The following is a 20,350-nucleotide window of genomic DNA, read 5'->3' on the forward strand; positions in this document are numbered from 1 at the left end:
AAATAGAGCAATCTTCTGGACAGCAAATATGTGTCAGTTAAAGACACAACTGCCATTAATATATCATGCTTCAAGATGTCATTGCAGATGAATAGCAAAAGGACACTGAGCAGTGTGAAATTGGAGTTTTTGTTTCTCAACCCAAGTCAAACTTTTATTGTAAGTTATGTGACCTTTGACAATGGAATAAAACACACCTTTTCACTTTCATATCTATTTGTTGGGGAAAAAACTATATTCTACCATCCAAGCCCAGTCACAGATAATAAAATGTTAGTATGTTTATTTCTGGGTTTCTTCCCCTGTGCATAGGTTTAAGCTAAGGGGATGGTTACTTATAAGGTTATAGGAATAGTTGATATAAAATTTTAATATCTAGATTTTAAAAATTTGACCAGGCGCAGTGGCTCATTCCTATAATCCCAGCACTTTGGGAGGACAAGGCAGGTGGATTACCTGAGGTCAGGAGTTTGAGACCAGACTGGCCAACATGGTGAAACCCCAGATCTACTAAAAATACAAAAAATTAGCCGGATGTGGTGGCGGGCACCTGTGGTCCCAGCTACTGAGGAGGCTGAGGCAGCAGAATCGCTTGAACCCAGGAGGTAGAGGTTGCGGTGAGCCGAGATTGCGCCACTGCACTCCAGCCTGGGCGACAGAGTGAGCCTCCATCTCAAAAATAATAATAATAATAATAATTTTTCCATGCTATCATCAAATAGCTAGATTTTGTTTTTATGACTTTAGACTTGAATCTTAGATGTAAAGGGCATGTTAGGTGTTGTTTAGATCAACTCCCAGCACCTGAATAAATGCCTTCCATGCAATCCTGAACACAATCTATTTTTCTGTACAAAAATAGACAATATGGTCCATTTTTCAGTACAAAGTGTTGCTCTTGACTAAGAGTATGTTAATGAAGCTATTTGTCCTTTTTCAAAGCTTACAGTCTCAAACCATAACCCTCAGATTTGCTTAATATTGGGTGAACAACTCAAAGGTGTACTGTGCCTATCACAATACAAGAAAGATGCTTTTCAGAAACAAAGATGGTTCTTATCTAAATAAGAAGAAAGCTATCTCCATTTCCATAAAAAGGATTGCATCCTCACCAGAGAAGATGGTAGAGTTTACATACACAGTCAAGAAGAGTGTGGGATAAAGTCATTTTTATTTTCATAAATAAAAAGTGTTTTGGTAACTGGAAGGCAGCCCATATAAAACAAGCTTTCATAATCACCATTTCCTCAAACTCTTCCCGGTGAGAGATGGGTAACCCTTGAAACTGCTCACTGGAGGAAAAATGATGATAAGGGTTCATTTGAGGGGCGAGTATGAGGAGGGAGTGATTATAAATTTCAAACATGATGAAATATAATTTCTTCATCGTGGCTTGATTAAATATAAGATCACTTCATAGAGTTTGTTTCTCTTATATACCCACCATTTTTTCATATATATATGATTTGATTTGATATATACATATGTATACATATTGTATATAAATATGTATGTGTGTATATGAATCAAACATACTATTTCTGTTGGAGATGGTTCTGAATCGTAAAGATTATCTGAATCTTTACCTGTGAGCAGTCTCCAACTAAGAAGTTGAAAGGTGAAGCCTTTGACTGCTGTCATGTCTGCGGTCATTCCAAGGACGCGGGAGACTGCTGTCCACGGCTGCATCCTCTTCACGTCAGCAGAGTTCTGTCAAGTTACTTAGCTTTCACTGGGACAGCTCTAGCCTTCTGTTAGTTCAAAATGTTGTTCCTTAATATAAGCCTCTAACATTTAAACTAAAAATGTTAAATGTATCAATTCATGGGAATAATTACATATTGAATTCCTAAGAAATGAGAATGATCTGGGTGGTTTTGTCTAGATAGAATAAACACAAGAGCTGGACTATATTAACTGTTGTATACACTTTTTTAGCTGGTGTTTTCAGTTACTTGTGATTTTTCCAGGAAAAATAAAAATGAATTAAAGTGGAACAGCAGACGTCTAATTGGTTTTGTCTTTTGATTACATTTGACCATCAACAATGATGTAAGCCTTGGATAGAATGTTGCCTCTGAGTGCCCCACTTAAATTTCTTGTTAACCTTTGGTGTATACACCTCATTGTGCTTTTTGGAATGACTCTAAAAGCCCATAAACTAATGCTTTGCAAAGCCTAAATAAAAATGTTTGCAGCCTGTATTAGAAACACTTCCTTTTAAGATCTGAATGTAAAATAGAGGTTGTTGGTTTTTTGTTTTTTGGTTTTTTTTTAACAAATTATGCATTTGTGATCTTTGCAATATATGTATAACCAAAACCGAAAATTGCAAAGAAATTGCTTGGAGCTGATTAACTATATGCTGCTATTTAGAAATTCTACTAGAGATTATTAATGCACAAATATTTTCAGAGAAGTTGCCTCATTTACAGGACAACACTACCTGTATTTATTTATCATCTTAAGGCTAAGAAGAAATAAGGGCAGAGGTATTTTCCATAAAGCCATTATATTATGTTAGTTTTTATTAATTCAATTCTACTTGCCAAGACTTTAAGGCAGGCCTTACTTTAAGGAAAAAAAAAAAAAAAAAAAAAAAAAAAAAAAAGCTAAGCTCCACAAAACTTAAGTGATTCAGTAATGCCTGATTATTTAATTAGCCTGAGAGACTTATAATCCACCAGAACTAAACTAGGCAGTTAGGCAATTAGCGTGCTGTCTTCTCTCATACCAAAAAGGCTTGAATCATGGCCATTGTCATTACTTACAATTATTTCTAGTTTTTCATGCCATAATAATGGCTGATTATACTGGTTAATCACAAAACTCAGCCAATCCAAATTCACTAATAAATCAGCTAAAACATTTAGATTGCACCATTTATAAATGTTTAGCTACACACATTTTCACAGGCTCTAGGATTAGGCATTTTTCTAAAGCTCCATTTGATGGTTTGGGTCATTCTGCTCCCTAAGAGCAGCTACAATAATGTTAATCAACTCCTTGGCCGTGAGCCTTTATTATGAAGGAAAAAAGTTAAGTGAACAAGATATCAGCCAACTCAATCACACGAGAAAATCATAGACTAAATTGAATTCAACTCAGACCTTCTTTTTGGGTTCAGGAGGCTGTTGAAATATGCTGTCCAAGGTTGGTGAGAGAAAAGCTGTTCTTCACCGCGTCACAGATTCTCAGGTTCCCTGAGATTTGGGGCGGGTAGAGTCAAAATCTCCTAGGCTAGGATTCGAAGCTGCACCCCATTGCCCTGGCATAACTTTTGTTTTTTTAAGTGAGCTTTGCCAGTAGGCCCGGGTAGTAGAAGAAGGAGTACGCTCAGGAGAACTGAAGGAACGTGTTTTGTAGGAAGTTGTTCATATTCTCAGGCGCAAGAATCTTCTATGAAGAACTCTGGTCTTACACCCAGGGAAGAAAGACTCTCTCTTTTCTTTCCTCCTCCTTCTTTTCTTCTTTTTGTTTTTGACAGTCTGTTTTCTAACAGAAAAGCATAACCCACAACTTATCTGAAATGAAAAGAAGAGAAAACTACAGGATTTTTTTTTTTTTTTTTTTTTTTTTTTTTTTTTTTTTTTTTTTTGAGACGGAGTCTCGCTCTGTCGCCCAGGCTGGAGTGCAGTGGCCAGATCTCAGCTCACTGCAAGCTCCACCTCCCGGGTTCACGCCATTCTCCTGCCTCAGCCTCCCAAGTAGCTGGGACTACAAGTGCCCGCCACCTCGCCCGGCTAGTTTTTTGCATTTTTTAGTAGAGACGGGGTTTCAACGTGTTAGCCAGGATGGTCTCGATCTCCTGACCTTGTGATCCGCCCGTCTGGGCCTCCCAAAGTGCTGGGATTACAGGCGTGAGCCACCGTGCCCGGCCACTACAGGATCTTTTAATGCTTTAAAGACAATAGTCTCTTTCCAGTATTATTTCAAATAATTATATATGTTTGTACGATTTCAAATCTGGAACACTGATGCCACGTTCACAAAAGTAAATGAAGTTGATGTGAATGTGTAAGGGAAAATAGTGTTAGAAAGATTTATCTCACTAATTCTGCCAAATAGAAAGATTTGGGGCCGGGCGCAGTGGCTCATGCCTATAATCCCAGCACTCTGGGAAGCGGAGGCAAGTGGATCACCTGAGTTCAGGAGTTCAAGACCAGCCTGGCCAACATGGTGAAACCCCCATCTCTACGAAAAATACGAAAATTAGCTGGGCCTGGTGGCTCACACCTGCAGTCCCAGCTACTCGGGAGGCTGAGGCAGGAGAATCGCTTGAACCAGGGAGGAGGAGGCTGCAGTGAGCCGAGATTGCGCTATTGCACTCCAGCCTGGGTGGCAAGAGTGAAACTCTGTCTCAAATAAATAGATAAATAAATAAATAAATATTTGGAAAGAGAATCAGTGACCTGTAATTGAGCATATTCCCTTTTTGTTTTCTTCTGTTGCTTAGAAGAAAAAAGTTGTAAAGGCTTTACAAAATTATAAATCTGTATAAAATCTGGAAAACATGATTCCCACATTAAAAAAAATAACATAGGATTTCAGATCATTCAGACATGTTTCAAACTCAGGGTTGAGGACTCTGCTGTTTGGTCCTTTTCCCAAGGAATAAAGTGAAAATCCTCCTGTGAATCACACACGTTTTCTCTCTGAATTACTGACTTTAGTCTTTTGGGGACTAGAGTAAACGTGAAGAGGTCTTCAAACACAACATGAAATCATCGCAATACAAAAGGGGGGTGGTTGTGTATGCTATTCCTTCTTTCATAAAAAGAGTCTTTCAATTGTTTTTTCTAAAATTAAGATTATAGCTTAATCCAAGTTAAGAACTTTTTAAAAGACGTTTTTAAAAACAAGTTTTTACCTGGCTTAGTTTAAATGATTCAGTGTAGTTAGTTATTCATAAATGCTCATTCTCCTTGTTTTGTTCCCTCATTTCTCAAAATGGGGGAAAGTTTATCAATATATCAATAGAAGAGAAACCATATGTAAATTCTACTTGAGAAAATGTTAAGTATAATTTTCAAGCCAAAAATCCCATTTCTCACACAAAATGTCTGCATTCAAACGAGTCATTAGAATTTCTTAAAGCTATAGATAAAGAAGTCAGGGACAGATAAGGGATGCAATGTTTAAATTATTTTGTAATATTTTAAATAAGGTCCGTTCCTTTTCACCTTAACGTTTGATCAGTGAATATAGCACATGTACAGTTCAGAGAAAACCATGGAAAAGTGTATGGCTAACTCCTCTAATCTTTCCGTCAATCTCGTCGTGGGTAAAGATGCCTTTATTAACAGTAGTAATGCTGTTGGTTTCGCTCACTAATGGCTTTCTTGTGCGCTGTGTGGCTCTGTGTATTTTGTCTGCCATTGTACAGGAATTCAAACCCATTGGTACCGCGCACAACAGAAGGGCCCAGCCTTTTGTTGCAGCTGCAAACATTGATGACAAAAGACAGGTAGTGAGCGCTTCCTATAACTCACCAATTGGGCTCTATTCAACTAGCAATATACAAGATGCACTTCATGGACAGCTGCGGGGTCTCATTCCTAGCTCACCTCAAAAGTAAGTATCCGACTCTGCTCTGGCCACAGTGTACCTAACAGTGATAGTATGGTTTCTTTTCTTTTCGAAAGTCCAGCTCTTGCTGTTTTATTTTTACTTTCCTGAAGGCACTATCAGATTTCTCTTTTAAAGACAAGTATCTAAAACATGTTTCTAATTGCTGTGGGGCCCGGTCCGCCAGTGCCTGACCATTTAGTGGATAGATGGTTGAAAGGAAGAGATCGTCCTGGTTCCGTCATCACGTTTGCTAGTTATGACAATAGTTGGTGGTAAATAATCCTCTCTACAATTATCATTCGTTAAATCTTATCTGAAAAAGAATTCGTCTTCCACTGAGGGGCCTTTTTAATGCTTTGTTTTTACAGGATGTGAACTACTTTGAACACAAGCACAATATTCGGCCCAAACCTTTCATAATCCCGGGCCGAAGCAGGTCATAAGCTCTGAGATTGTGAAGTTTGCAGTGCATGCTTCTTAAATCAGTTGTTACTAATCATCGAGAAAAGTAACTTGTAGATGTTTGGAGTGGCTTTTCTCATTGCGAAGCTTATTTCAAAAGCAAAAAGAAACAAACTCACTTAGCAGAGTACAGAGGCCAAATAACTTCCATTTCCAAGAGTAAATATTGACAAGATTACAGAGCTGTGAAATTTTATGCAATCACCACGTGTATTTATAGCAAACAGCCCTGAGGCTCTGGGGACCCCATCCAGAACACCATGACCTTTGAGTCGGGCAGTCGGTATATCTATCCCAGGTCAGGAAAGCCCTGCCAGTGGGAGCAGGCATGGAAACCAGCCCCGGTTAGGAGCAAGGAATCAGGTGAACAAGACAGAATGATAAGGAGCAAGCTCTTCCTTCTCGTCTCTCAGTAGAGAAACTGATCATCTTCAGGTCATCCTTTTCAAATATCTTCTCTAGAAATTGAACTCCAACCTAAAGGGAAAGAAAATAATGCCCTGTATTGCCAAATCAGGAAACTGTGACTTCAGGAAACCTCAGTTCCATCCTTCTGACCTCAGCTAAGCTGGTCAGCCCACAGGAAGGAAGCTGGTGGTTAGACTGGATTCTGACAGGAACACTGAATGTGATTTACCGCAGCTGTTGCAAACTGGTGGCCCATAAGTGGATTTATTTCACAGGCATGTTTTATTTAACCTTTTTGTTTAAAAAAAAGAATGTAAGTGCCTTTAGACAGAACATTTAAACTCACCATCTTGTCAAAATATGCATCACTCTTAAGTGTGTGAGACGCGGCCCATTTTCATACATGTGTGACCTCCTGGCCCCTCTAGACACCCGAGCTTATGACTCCTGCCATAGGCTGTGGAGAGGGGGTCATCCCCTCTGTATGATTTCCATGTCCAGACCTTTCAGTAAGCTACAGGCAGAGCCAGGTGATTGTCTCAAAACATGCCGGACAATTCTTGTGATACCAGATCCAGGAAGGAACCCTGGACTGGAGGAGCAGGAGAAAGGTGTTAAGAAGGCAACCATCTTCCTCCGTATCTTCCTCCACTAGAACGTGAGCTCAGTGTCTGCAGGGACCTGGTCTGACTGGCTCAACATTACACCCCCAGCACCTAGAAATGAGACAGAATAAATGCTCAACAAGCGACCATCTACAAACAGACAAAGTAAACGTCCAATAAATGCTTACTGCATAAAGGAATCGAATCCTGAGGGTGCACACCATTTCCCCAGCGAGTGGCAAGAGTCCAGAGCCGTCTCGCTCCCGATGCTGGCAGCTCTGTGTCCTCTCCTGCCTCTCTCTGTGTGTTCCCTCGTTCCCATTCTGTTCTCATCTGCATCTTTTCCGTTTCTCCACTTTCAACAGTTTCCCCACCCCAGCCCAATCCCAATAACAAAACACTGGATTTAAAGTTAAAATGATACGATATTTTACTGTTGAATATATACAACTTCCCAAAGAAGCACAGTAAAATTAATAACTTGCGTTCTTTTCAGGTTAGTGTGACTGAGTCCACCCACACCAGCTCTAGGGCTTCAGAAGGCTTGGATAAAGTGGTATGTTAGAGTAACACGTATCCTGCCTTTACTAAAAACCTGTGACACTCAATTGTATAAAAAGTCAGGAAAGTCAGAAAATCCTAGGTATATAATCCCCATTAAAATTTTTTTTCATTTTAACTTAAACGTGGGGATAATGACAAGCTACTCATAATGTCATTTGAAGATAACACCTTTTAATATAGCTGAATTTGGAAGAGAGGAGGAGAGAAACAGAAGTGAGGGGATTTGCTTAAAAAACAGATGCCAGTGCACAAATCTTAAAGAACTATAAGGCCTGGTGTGGTGGCTCACACCTGTAATCCCAGCACTTTGGGAGACAGAGGCGGGTGAATCACGAGGTCAGGAGTTTGAGACCATCCTGACCAACATGATCACCATGTTGGTCACCCCATCTCTACTAAAAATACAAAAAATTAGCTGAGCGTAGTGGCAGGCGCCTGTAGTCCCAGCTACTTAGGAGGCTGAGGCAGGAGAATTGCTTGAACCCAGGAGGTGGAGATTGTAGTGAGCTGAGATCATGACACTGCACTCCAGCCCAGACAACGGTGTGAGACTCCGTCTCCAAAAAAAAAAAGAATTGTTAAAGAGTGCCCCCAACATCCTTCTTCTCTTCCTGTGCCTCCTCACTATTTGCTGTAACTTCTGAATTTTTTGTTCCCACCAAACTATTATTCATCAAGATGGAATTGTAAGTGGCTGCATACCAACCTACTACTACATTTGTTTTTAACTCTTAAAACAAATGTAGTTTTTGTTTGGGTGCATACTACTTGTACATGTTTATGGGGTACATGTGCTGTTTTGATACATGCATACAATGTGTAATGATCAAATCAGGGTAATTGGGGTATCCATCACCTCGAGCAGTCACTTTCTTTGTGCTTTGGAACATTCCACATCCACTCCTCTAGTTATTTTGAAATATATAAATAATTGTTGTTAACTATAGTCACCCTATAACTACACAGTTATGAACTTCTTTAATCAAAAGTAAGTTGGACATGCTAGTGCTGGGCATGGTGGCTCACACTTGTAGTCCCAGAACTTTGGGAGACCAAGGTGAGCAGATCACCTGAGGTCAGGAGTTTGAGACCAGCCTGGCCAATGTGATGAAACCCCATCTCTCCTAAAAGTAGAAAAATTAGCCAGGCATAGTGGTGCACGCCTGTAATTGCAGCTATTCAGGAGGCTGAGGCATGAGAATCACCTGAAGCCAGGAGGCAGAGGTTGCAGTGAGCTGAGATCACGTCACTGCACTCCAGCCTGGGTAACAGTGAGACTCTGTCTCAAAAAAAAAAAAAAAAAAAAAAAAGTAAGTTAGTTAGACATGCTAAATTGTTAACAGCTTAATTTCCCTGGGGTTTTACTATTAGCTATGGTTCTTTTGATTATTTCATCATGACTGAAGCCTTTTAAAAGACTGGTGTTTTCATATGCAAATATGTAAAATTTTTAAGGTTAAAGCTACAATTAAATACATATGTACGGTATTTTAGATCCAAGTGATAAAATACAATCCTATGAGTGGTTTTTGGACAAGTTGCTTCCAGAAGTATGCCCCAAAATGTCTGTACACACCCCAGAGAAATTAGCAATCTGTCAAATGATGTGTCTGGGCATGAAGTAATTGACTGCGTTATCAACCTCACGAGTGGCCTTGCCAAGTCACTAAGTCAGTCTCAGAAAATCTCATTAGCATCTACCTTTCTAGGTCATCAGGAGCAAGTCGTGGTGACCCATGATGATATATCCCCGGTGATATCCACAGTGACTGGAATCCATGAAAACTCGTTTACTTAAAGGATCCGTTTAAAAGATCTTTTTAAATTGGCCCAGAAATGTATAAAAGTTCATCCTTGTTTGCTTAGCGTTCATTTCTCATTTATGTAATAGACATGGGCCTGATTGATAAAGGAACTAGGAATGCAGGCTCAATTAAAATTACATAGTGCACAAACATGCATGTACTGTTGACCCTCAGAACATGGGTTTAAACTGTGCAAGTTCACTTATATGTGGATTTTTTTTCCAATAAATATGTTGGAAACATTTTTGGAGATTTGCAACAATTTGAAAAAAGTCACTAACTGTAGCCTTGAAATATCAAAAAAATTAAGAAAAAGATTTGCCATGAATGTATAAAATATACATAGATGGTAGTCTATTTAAGTGTTAATAGACTGTTTATCTGTAAAACTTCTGTTCAACAGTAGGCTATCAGTAGTTAAGTTTTGGAGGAGTCAAAAGTTATACATTTATAGCAGAAAAATATTACTGATAACTGCTATAAAACATGGCATAACTGTATGTTCTAAATTGATCATAGTTTATCTGCCCAGTACGGCACTAGGTCTGGCACACAGTAGGGGAGAGTAGTTATAAATGCTAGTTGAGTAGGTTCATTACTGGGAGGCCGAAGTCTCCCAAGATTTAACTCTGTTTCAAATCCCTAAACTGATTTCGTAAGCTTCATTACACTCAGGTTAAATCCACGTGATCCTGACTAAACTGCACTGCAACTGAAAATGTCCTCATACTCTTTTACCAGCTGACGTCCATTTCAAGAGCCAGTATAGACCCTACAAAAATGGTGAATAGCCCACTTGACATTTTGGCATGTGATCTAAACATTGTACAGGTTGGGTTTTCAATAGGTTCTCAAAAGGCAGGAAGTGAGGGAGCAAGTTCATATCCACCGCTCTGGTTTAGGTTATGTAAGTGGTTAAATTGGATAACACAAGACAAAAAAAATTTAAATGCATTTAGTGACGTGAGTTCTCCAGACTAATCAGGCTGCAACATTGCTGGAGTGGAAAAAGTTCCTGCTCAATATCATTTTGGTTTCTTATCTTTATATGGGCTGAAGTTAGCATTAATACCTCTAGAGAGTAAATGCAGATATGGGGCCATACTTGAGACCAGAGACAATCTGAACTTAGAGGTAAACACACCATATACATCCATTCTCTGTCTTGAGCTTACGACAACACTAACTGGAAAGTATGATAGATGTTTATATTACTACTAATATTTCTTTTTGCTTTGTCTTAAATGACTATGCTTTTTTTTACAAAAATCTCTTGGTATCTCTCGTGCACGTGGGAAAATGGACTTTTTAGTCACTAGCATGTCAGTTGTTAACTGACCCCTATCCAGTTTCCAAATAGAACGTGAAATCTCCCTAGTTCTTCGATTTGCATGACTGGGCTTTGCTGTTTTCATAAGTCCCTGAAATGCATCTTTAAAAGGAAAAGGGAAATATGCATGGGATAGATGTGTGCTTCTGAAAGTGTGCATAAAATAGCTGTGTAAGAAATACAAGCACCAAAAGAGTGAAAGGCCACTTTATTTCTCCTCTAATCACTAAGAGCAAGGTGACAAGCATTTATTGGTTTTTTCTAGGGCTTGTATTAAACCACTGAACAGCTGTCTTAAAGTGTACTCCTCACAGAATTAAAGAGTAAACATAGAAAATATTAAAATAGTAACAAAATATTTACAAGATAGCCTTAAAACATAATATTTACCATAAAACCTGCAAGTTACCAATTACTATTTAATTAAAGCTCAACTGTATTACTGAAATATACCTCTGATGTTGAAATGTTGAGCCCAAATATGTGATTTCATCTTCATGCTGCATATTCGGTGTTCACTAAAACTTGAATTTTAAATGTTGCACTTGAGAAATTAAAAGGATGTCCAGCCAATGTAATTTTCCTTCATCATTTATCTGTGATATTGACCAGTTTTAAAGTCTTTGGCCTATTTTTAAAAAGTGAGGATAGCTGCAAATTTTCTACTTACTTCATATACAACTTTTCTACATGTAACCCTCAACTTACACATTGCCTGGTAGAACAGAGCCAAAAAATGCAGTATCACCTGTACCTTTTAATTTTATTAAACTTTTTTCAATCACGAATTTTTCAACATCTTCCCTTTTTAAATAAATTCTAGCGACAAATCAAGATTCGGTTTTATTTTGATGTAATTCACCTCTCACTTTTGTCTTCAATTCCTTTTAACCTCTCTGTCCCTGTTCTCTGTGTTCTTCTGTCTGGACTGTCTGGCTCCCTGTGCCATCTCTGTGTAACGTGGTCATTAACACAGTGGATGCAGTACTCCCTCCGGGATTGACTGTGCCAGTGGACGCAGCACCCCTTCTTCTGTCAGTACTGTTAGTACCATTTGCCCAGGTGACTTGAAAGTGGCGGCTAAGCTGGCCCCTAACATTCCTTTGGAAATGGAACTTCCTGGTGTGAAGATTGTACATGCTCAGTTTAATACACCTATGCAGTTGTACTCAGATGACAATATTATGGAAACACTTCAGGGTCAGGTTTCAACAGCCCTAGGGGAAACACCTTTGATGAGGTAATGCGAGTCTTTTTGAACCATGGGCATGTTAACTAAACACATGGGCAGTGTCAGCTTTACTGGTGTCTTTTAACATTGTCTTAATGGAAAGAAAGCGATGTGAAAAGCTTTTTAAAAATACTAAGGATTTATTGCAAATATCGAGGCTTGATGATAAGGGTGATTTGGGGAATTATCTAAGTAGAGCTTTATGTGTCAGATGGCAATAAAGTGAAATCATGTCAGGACCAAATGTGTATGTCTCCCAAAAGCTACAATGTACTTTACAAACGTCTGGTGTAATACTTCTCAAAGTTATTTATAACCTAGTATACCCTATGTCCTTTGAGGATCAAAAATTAGGAAGGAGGTGGGAGGTTTACAGGAATGTTATGAGATGAGTCTTCTCTCTTCTGATAGAGCTTGTGGAGAGGTCATTATTTACCCATTTAAAATGTTTATTGTACATGCAGGTTTTTGGGTGAATACCCTCAGGCTATTAATGCAGATATTGAATTTTTGCTGGTCTTTTTTGACTCATTTTTTCTTTGTTATAACTCTTTGTTCACAGTAATTTTGCCATAAAGATTTTGATTAAAAAGATTTATTATAGGATAAAATCTTATTGCTTCTTTCACTATTACAGAATCACTATTTATAAATTAAATTATTATAATGCTTAAGAGTGTTAAATAGTGATATCCCAAAGCTATCTCTTGGGATGGACACATTGAATTAATAATAGTGTAAGATATCTCAAAGCCATTTGCAAATATGACATAGGTAATAAAAATATTACAGATAGTATGTTTTCTAGATAATGCAATAAAATGATATAAAATAATAAAGTTTTTAGTGTTTAACATATAGTATTATGATAAAATTCTTTATTGTCCATTATGAATATATTTGTAGAAAGCATGTTAAAATAAAGCTGCTGTCATTATTGTACATGAATTTTAATGTGGCTTTTTTAAAAGACAGTGCAGTCAATTACAGCAGATATAAAAATATAAGTTTCTACATTACAGGCTTTCAAACCCTGAGAAGTTAAATTTCTAGAATTTACAAGTAAAGTGATACCCTTATTATTTCCAGGGGTTAACAAATTAGCCTTAAAACTAAAAACATATTAAACCATATACTTTTTGTTTAATATCAAAAGTAAATCTGAATTTTACTGACAGTTTGATGACTGAGAATAATCTAACTGGGTGCTTACTGCTGCACTTTCCGTCATGTGTATATTGCCTTTTCTCCGGGAAAAGTTAATTTTGTTCACATCTATCATTATATATCCATCAGACTCAAGTCTTGTTTTTCTTAATTACTATTTCCTGACAATTATCTTTTAGTTTCCTTCCAAAGTATTTTGCCAAGTGGAGGAGTGTGGATGCAACTCCCCGATTTGTTGTTCAATGACATTTCCAAGGCAGCCATGTGAATTCACATTATGCTTTTAACTATACTAGAGATTCACTTGAAAATACTAGACCTCTGTTCAGGAGTGTCTGTGCATAGAGTAATGGCTGAGTATTGATGTCTGTGGTCTCTCGCACGTCTGGTGCCTCCCAGCGCCTGACGATGCTCCCCGCTGTGCCTGTGTTTCAGCGAGCCCACAGCCTCGGTGCCCCCCGAGTCGGACGTGTACCGGATGCTCCATGACAATCGGAATGAGCCCACACAGCCTCGCCAGTCCGGCTCCTTCAGAGTGCTCCAGGGAATGGTGGACGATGGCTCCGGTGAGCAGCCGCTGAAACCTGCTGAAACGTATTGATAGAGGCCACTGCAGGCGGCGGGATGGGGAGGACAGCAAACATACTGGGAATGAAAGTCTAAAACTTGGTTTTAATTGGGAGCCAAATGAATTTTTGCTCAGAAGGATAGGGTATGGATGGTGCCTAGTTTAAAAAAGGAGATTCCGGGACATGTCCAAGTAGCCACCAACTGAAATCATAAAAGGACACCAAAGACAAATTGCATTAATGGTTGTCAAGGGCTAACTCAGCTTGCAAGTCATGAGATATCGTTTTAAACAAATATTGTCAAAGTTCTCAGCCTCTCCCCACACTCTGGACTATCACCATCATCAAAAACTAAACAACACTCTAACAAACCCTTACTATGTTCCATGTTCTGTGAAAAGTATTTTGCACACATTATCATTTAATCCTCACAGGAACTTGGGGAGGTGAGCCTATTATTTGCCCTACTTAGCAAATGAGAGGCGAGGGATGGGCGGGTGGCCTTGTGAAAGGCCACACAGCCAGTGAGCCGCAGACCCGGGTCTCCAGCCCTCTCCCATCATCTTCAGGGCTCCTGCCCTGACCTGTGCTTCTCCATGCCCAAAAGATATAGACTGTCCTTTAAAAGCCACACAAAAATGCAAAATGTCCCATTAGGATGGCTACTGTAGAAAACATGGAGAATAACAAGTATTGGTGAGGATATGGAGAAATGGGAACCCTGTGCATTACTGAGGGGAAGGTAACATGGAGCAGCCACCCTGGGGGAGTACGGCAGCTTCTCGAAAAGTTAAACACAGAATTACCATGTGATCCAGCAGCTCCACTCCTAGGAATATACCCCGAAAGACTTGAAAGCAGGGACTCAAACAGATTCTTTTTCTTTTTCTTTTTTTGAGACGGAGTCTTGCTCTGTTGCCCAGGGTGGCGTATCTTGGCTCACTGTAACCTCTGCCTCGTGGGTTCAAGTGATTCTCCTGCCTCAGCCTCCTGAGTAGCTGGGATTACAGGCACCTGCCACCACGCCTGGCTAATTTTTGTATTTTTAGTAGAGACGGGGTTTTACCTCTTGGCCAGGCTGGTCTCGAACTCCTGACCTCATGATCCACCCGCCTCGGCCTCCCACAGTGCTGGGATTACAGGCGTGAGCCACCACGCCCGGCCTGTATGCCAGCATTTATCTTATTCACAGTAGCCCAAAGAGGGGAAACACCCACTGTCCATCAAACAATGAATGGATCAGCAAAATGTAGTGTACACATGCAATGAAATATTTTTCAGTCTTAAAAGGAATTAAATTCTGACACATGGTGCACCATGAATGAACTTTGAAAACACTATGTGAAGTGAAAGAAGCCAGACACAAAGAGGCAAATATTGTATGATTCCATTTATTTGAGAGATCCAGAATAGGCAAATCCAAGAGACAGAAAACAGAATAGAAGTTACCAGGGGCTATGAGCAGGAGCACAGGGAGTTACTGTTTAATGGGTACAGTTTCTGTGAGGTGAAGAAATGATTCTGGAGGTGGATATGGACAGTGCTTGCACAACATTATGAATGTACCTAATGTCACTGAATTGCACCCCTAAACGTGGTGAAAATGGTAAATTTTATGTATATTTTGCCACAATAAAAAATAATGCCCTCCGCTCCTTTGAGCGTTTTGTAGCAGTTTCCTCCAACCACAACAACAAAATAAATGTTTTCTCTAATTCCATTCTGTAATGCCCTGTTTCAGAACAACGTCCCTTATGATTGCATCAGTCCTGCTCGGAATATGACAGTGCAGATGCAACTGAAGGCTAAAGTGCACAGTTTAAAATAGAAGCTTAGCACAAGCTGCAGCCAGCTGTTCCCTAGCCACACATGGAAATGCTTTGTTTTTCAGATGACCGTCCTGCTGGAACGCGGAGTGTGAAAGCTCCGGTGACGAAAGTCCATGGCGGTTCAGGCGGGGCACAGAGGATGCCGCTCTGTGACAAATGTGGGAGTGGCATAGTGTAAGTTTCATTTTTAACCCTGGAATTTACAATACCGCTTGGCGACAGTTAATTTCTTCTACTTTAAGACTTTATAGACTAAAGGCAATTATGAAAACCAAATTTCTGTTCATCAACTTGAAACATAGGTCCCCAACATTTAACACATTGTGACTGTCACTCCTTAGATATACCTCCAAATTGTCACATCATATGAATCAGCAATTTTGACTTACAATTTCAGAATACTCTCATGAAAAAAAAATGCCCCAAATGTACGTTGAAAAGTCACTTCTAAGAATCATGACTTCACTTGAAACTCCCCCACCCCTGTTAATGTCTAGTCTTTAGTAAGTGTATACATTTAGTATACATAGTATCCTCCTCTGTATAAACACAGGGAAACAAATAAAGGCAGCATGAGGATGTTAATTAAAATACATTATCTTTACCCAGTTTAAGTTACACAGATTTTGAAACAAAATATTGAAAAACTACTGTCAGCTTCTATTACAAGGAAATATTTATTTATTTATTTATTTATTTATTTATTTATGGATTTATTTATTTGGAGACAGAGCCTTGCTTTGTCACCCAGGCTGCAGTGCAGTGGCGCAATCTTGGCTCACTGCAACCTCTGCCTCCCAGGTTCAAGTGATTCTCCTGCCTCAGCCTCCCCAGTAGCTGGGATTACAGCTGCCCGCCACCACACCTGGCTAATTTTTGTATTTTTGGTGAGAGGAGGTTTCACCATGTTGTCCAGGCTGGTCTCCAACTCCTAACCTCAGGTGATTCGCCCACCTCAGCCTCCCGAGTAATTCCAGGTGTGAGCCGCCGCGCCCGGTGGGGACCTTATGTTTAAATAACCGCACTTGCTAGTTCAGGATCAAGTCAACCAAGATAATTCTGACATCCTCACGGCATTCGTGCCATATGGGCACATCCCCATCCCATTATTCCATTCCCCTGCCATGAATTCACACACTAATGTGTCCTCTGTCCGGTTAGCCAGGATACATCCCAAGAGGGCAGTGGGGGATAAATCTGGTTAGGGCAAGAGGAGGAACATGGGACCAAAAGGTCAAAGCAGGGCAGGGAGCTCAGAGCAGAGAGGCCCTCAGTAAAATACAACAGTGCCTGACGTTACCAGAAGCAATCATTGTGCCTAAGCTGGAGTAAACTGTTCAAGTAGAAGCAAGTCCACCCACCCCAAAGGAATTCCATCTCTGCTCTTTGATCTGTTTTCTCTTGCTCCATTGAAAAAGGCTGGACCACCCAGATGGAAAGCAATCAGAGAGACTCTGTTCATTGGGTAGATGACCACCCCCGTCAAAAGCAGAATCTTTTGCAGAGGGGTTGGTCTTGTCTCCATCATGTCTCCCTCTTCAAAGAAATGATGAGGAAAGATCATGAAGTAGGATCCTACAAATTTTCTATTAAGGACTCGTTTGAAAAATCTGAAACATAGTCACATGTTAACACCAGAGAGAAACATGGGATGGCTTATTGCGGATATCCTAGATCTCCATGACAATTACATACAGTTTCATGGCTGTGCATGTTTTCACAGCTGGAGGCCATTGTTTCCTGAGTGTGAAATAGAGAACACCTGCCTTCTCTGTTGGGTTCTCTCCTTTGTCTCAATTTTTGCTCTGTGGTTTTTTAACTTGAGCTCATTTTCTTCCCCAACAGCGGTGCAGTGGTGAAGGCACGGGATAAGTACCGGCACCCCGAGTGCTTCGTGTGTGCTGACTGCAACCTCAACCTCAAGCAAAAGGGCTACTTCTTCATAGAAGGGGAGCTGTACTGCGAAACCCACGCAAGAGCCCGCACGAAGCCCCCAGAGGGCTACGATACGGTCACTCTGTATCCCAAAGCTTAAGTCTCTGCAGGCGGGGCACGCATGCACACACCCACACACACTGACACGGGAAGACGCCCATGGCTTTGGGAAGAAGGATTGTGCAGATTGTCAACTCCAAATCTGAAGTCAAGGCTTTAGACCTTTATCCTATTGTCTATTGAGGAAAAGGAATGGGAGGCAAACGCCTGCTATGTGACAAAAACATACACTTCGCTATGTTTTGCAACTCTTTTTGTCTGGGGCTAGCAATAATGATATTTAAAGCAATAATTTTTTGTATGTTATACTCCACAATTTACATGTATATTACAGCCATCACACATGTAAACATCAAGATATTTGAAGATGTCTAATTGTCTTTCCTTGACAAGTTGATTTTGCAATTGTGGTAAATACCAAATAACAATCTTGTATTCTAACATAATCTGCAGTTGTCTGTTTCTGTTTTAACGATTACAGTGCATGTTAGGGAAAAAGTCCCTGAATTTCTTTAGTTTTGTATTCAAACAATTATGCCACTGGATGCAACAAACATAATAAATACATAAAAGATTTTAAAAATACCTAATGAAGTGCCATTCATTGAATTCAAATAAAATCAACATTTCAATGAGAGAACCCAATCATATTTTAACATGTACACTAATAAAGATTTTAAGATAAATGTGGTTTCTTCAGGTTTTATAACTCATTACTCTTATGAGCACAAAATTTCTGATGATAGGAGAAGCATTGAAACTTGCTAAAGGTAATTCAGTCTCTTTCAAATTAAAAGTTTCACTTGCTTCAACAGAGTCTCTTTCAATTTAAATATCGCTTTCAGATCAATAGTCAGATTGAAGGTTCAAAGTCCATCACGGCTGTTTCTCAGGCTCAATGGTTCACCACCTCCTCCTCTTCCCAAGATGGCATCTCCAGGAGGAAACAATTTAGGGGACTTCCTAAGGAGGGCAGGCAGTGCTGGTCTCCTGGGGTCCTGCTTGTATCCACTGTTGAAATCCTTGGTTTCACTTGTGATCTGTGGTCTGTTTTCTTGACATAGTTGGGGCCAGGCAATAATCCCACCTCCACTACCACCTCCAAAACTCTCAGCTCAGCTTTCCTGGAGTCATGGATCATCTGTCTGAGACATGCACTCCACCTGGCCCTGGAGCAGGCAGCCTACCTTGAAGGCTCTGCACCGTGTTACCTTGCCTCTCGCCCAGGGTGGCCACAGGGGAATGCCCCTGACTTGCATCTCTCACCTGCTTTCCATGTTCCCCACTGGGGACATACAGGAACTTCTGAAACTGCTCCCTCAGGTTCAAACCATGGGGAACCAGCAGGGTGAAGACCCTCAGACCTTGTGTCACATGGTCATCTCTACCCCATTGTAGCTGCTGTCTTCGGGCCTGGAAAAAGTGTTCTCCTGCCATAAGGTCCCAAATGGGACACAAGTTGTATTGCTCTGGGATTCTCCCAAACTTAACTGACTCTTTCTGACCCTGACCTGTTCAGGATTTTGACCACATGAGAGGAGCCAAAACACGTGCCTGGCCCCTGTAGGCATTTGACATTGCAACTCCTGTGCCAACACATGCATTCACTAACAGAGCTATTAAAAAAATAAAACAGACTTTTGAGATCAAAGAAATGAATGTATCCAAAATACATGTTTGTTCAACAGTCATTTTCAAACATTTTGTTCTGGGAAGGATATAAACTTAAAAGTTTAGAAAGCAAATGAATGGTAACTGACTTCAAACACCTGAGAAACTTAAAACTCAACGTAGCAATGGAGAAAACCATAAACCAACCCAATTTACTCTCTAGAATCTTAAAAGGCATGGCAATGGGCAGCACCTGGCATTTCTGAACCCGAGGATAAAGGTGCAACTACCATAAGGAGAGCTGAGTAGAAGCTGTTTCAGAAGCACTTATTCCCTAGAGCAGGGGTCCCCAACCCCCTGTATGGCCTCATACCGGTCTGTGGCCTTTTAGCAACCAGGCCACGCAGCAGGAGGTGAGCGGCAGGCTAGCGAGCAAAGCTTCATCTGTATTTACAGCCACTCCCATTGCTCGCATTACCACCTGAACTCCGCCTCCTATCAGATCAGAGGCAGCACTCCCATTGCTCCCATTACCACCCGAGCTCCGCCTCCTGTCGGATCAGAGGCAGCACTAGATTCTCAGAGGAGCACGAACCCTGTAGTGAGCTGCGCATGGGAGGGATCTAAACTGTGTGCTCCTTATGAGAATCTAATGCCTGATGATCTGTCCCTGTCTCCATCACCCCTAGATGGGACCATCTAGTTGCAGGAAAACAAGCACAGGCTCCCATTCATTCTATATGATGGTGAGTTGTATAATTATTTCATTATATTTTACAATGTAATCATAATAGAAATAAAATGCACAATAAACATAATGCACTTGAATCATCCCCAAACCATCCCCTACTGCCCTCATTTGTGGAAAATTCTCTTCCCCAAAACTGGTCCCTGGTACCAAAAAGGCTGGGGACCTCTGCCCAACAGGCTCCCCCTGCTAGGTACTATCTGGAAAAAGTAAAACAGCATCTCCCAATTGGAAGATGGAAGCACAGTTGATGGTATGTGTACCATACTGCAAAGAGGGTAAATTAACAATGAAAGATTCGGCCGGGCACAGTGACTCATGCCTGTAATCCCAGCACTTTGGGAGGCCGAGGTGGGTGGATCACGAGGTCAGGAGTTCAGAACCAGCCTGGTCAAGATGGTGAAGCCCCATCTCTACTGAAAATACAAAAAAATTAGCCGGGCCTGGTGGCAGGT

The 20,350-nt window shown here is 40.4% G+C and overlaps 1 protein-coding gene across 4 annotated transcripts in view; it reads left to right on the forward strand.

Moving 5' to 3' along the window:
• The window catches only part of PDLIM3 (PDZ and LIM domain 3), a 34,631-nt gene extending 16,510 nt beyond the window's left edge, over nt 1–18,121 (forward strand). For 2 of the 4 annotated variants that reach the window (XM_010377960.1, XM_010377961.1), the window contains 4 exons: nt 5,940–6,007; nt 13,579–13,709; nt 15,604–15,715; nt 17,387–18,121. In XM_010377960.1, the coding sequence (XP_010376262.1) occupies nt 5,940–6,007; nt 13,579–13,709; nt 15,604–15,715; nt 17,387–17,576 (501 nt within the window). In that variant the 3' untranslated portion in view covers nt 17,577–18,121. Of the gene's footprint in view, nt 1–5,386; nt 5,575–5,939; nt 6,008–11,721; nt 11,986–13,578; nt 13,710–15,603; nt 15,716–17,386 lie in introns of all 4 variants that reach the window. The other 2 variants (XM_010377958.2, XM_010377959.1) reach the window with 2 other exon arrangements.
• Nucleotides 18,122–20,350: the final 2,229 nt, after the last annotated feature.

The sequence above is a fragment of the Rhinopithecus roxellana genome, chromosome 2, assembly GCF_007565055.1.
Source record: "Rhinopithecus roxellana isolate Shanxi Qingling chromosome 2, ASM756505v1, whole genome shotgun sequence".
Classification (NCBI taxonomy): domain Eukaryota; kingdom Metazoa; phylum Chordata; class Mammalia; order Primates; family Cercopithecidae; genus Rhinopithecus; species Rhinopithecus roxellana.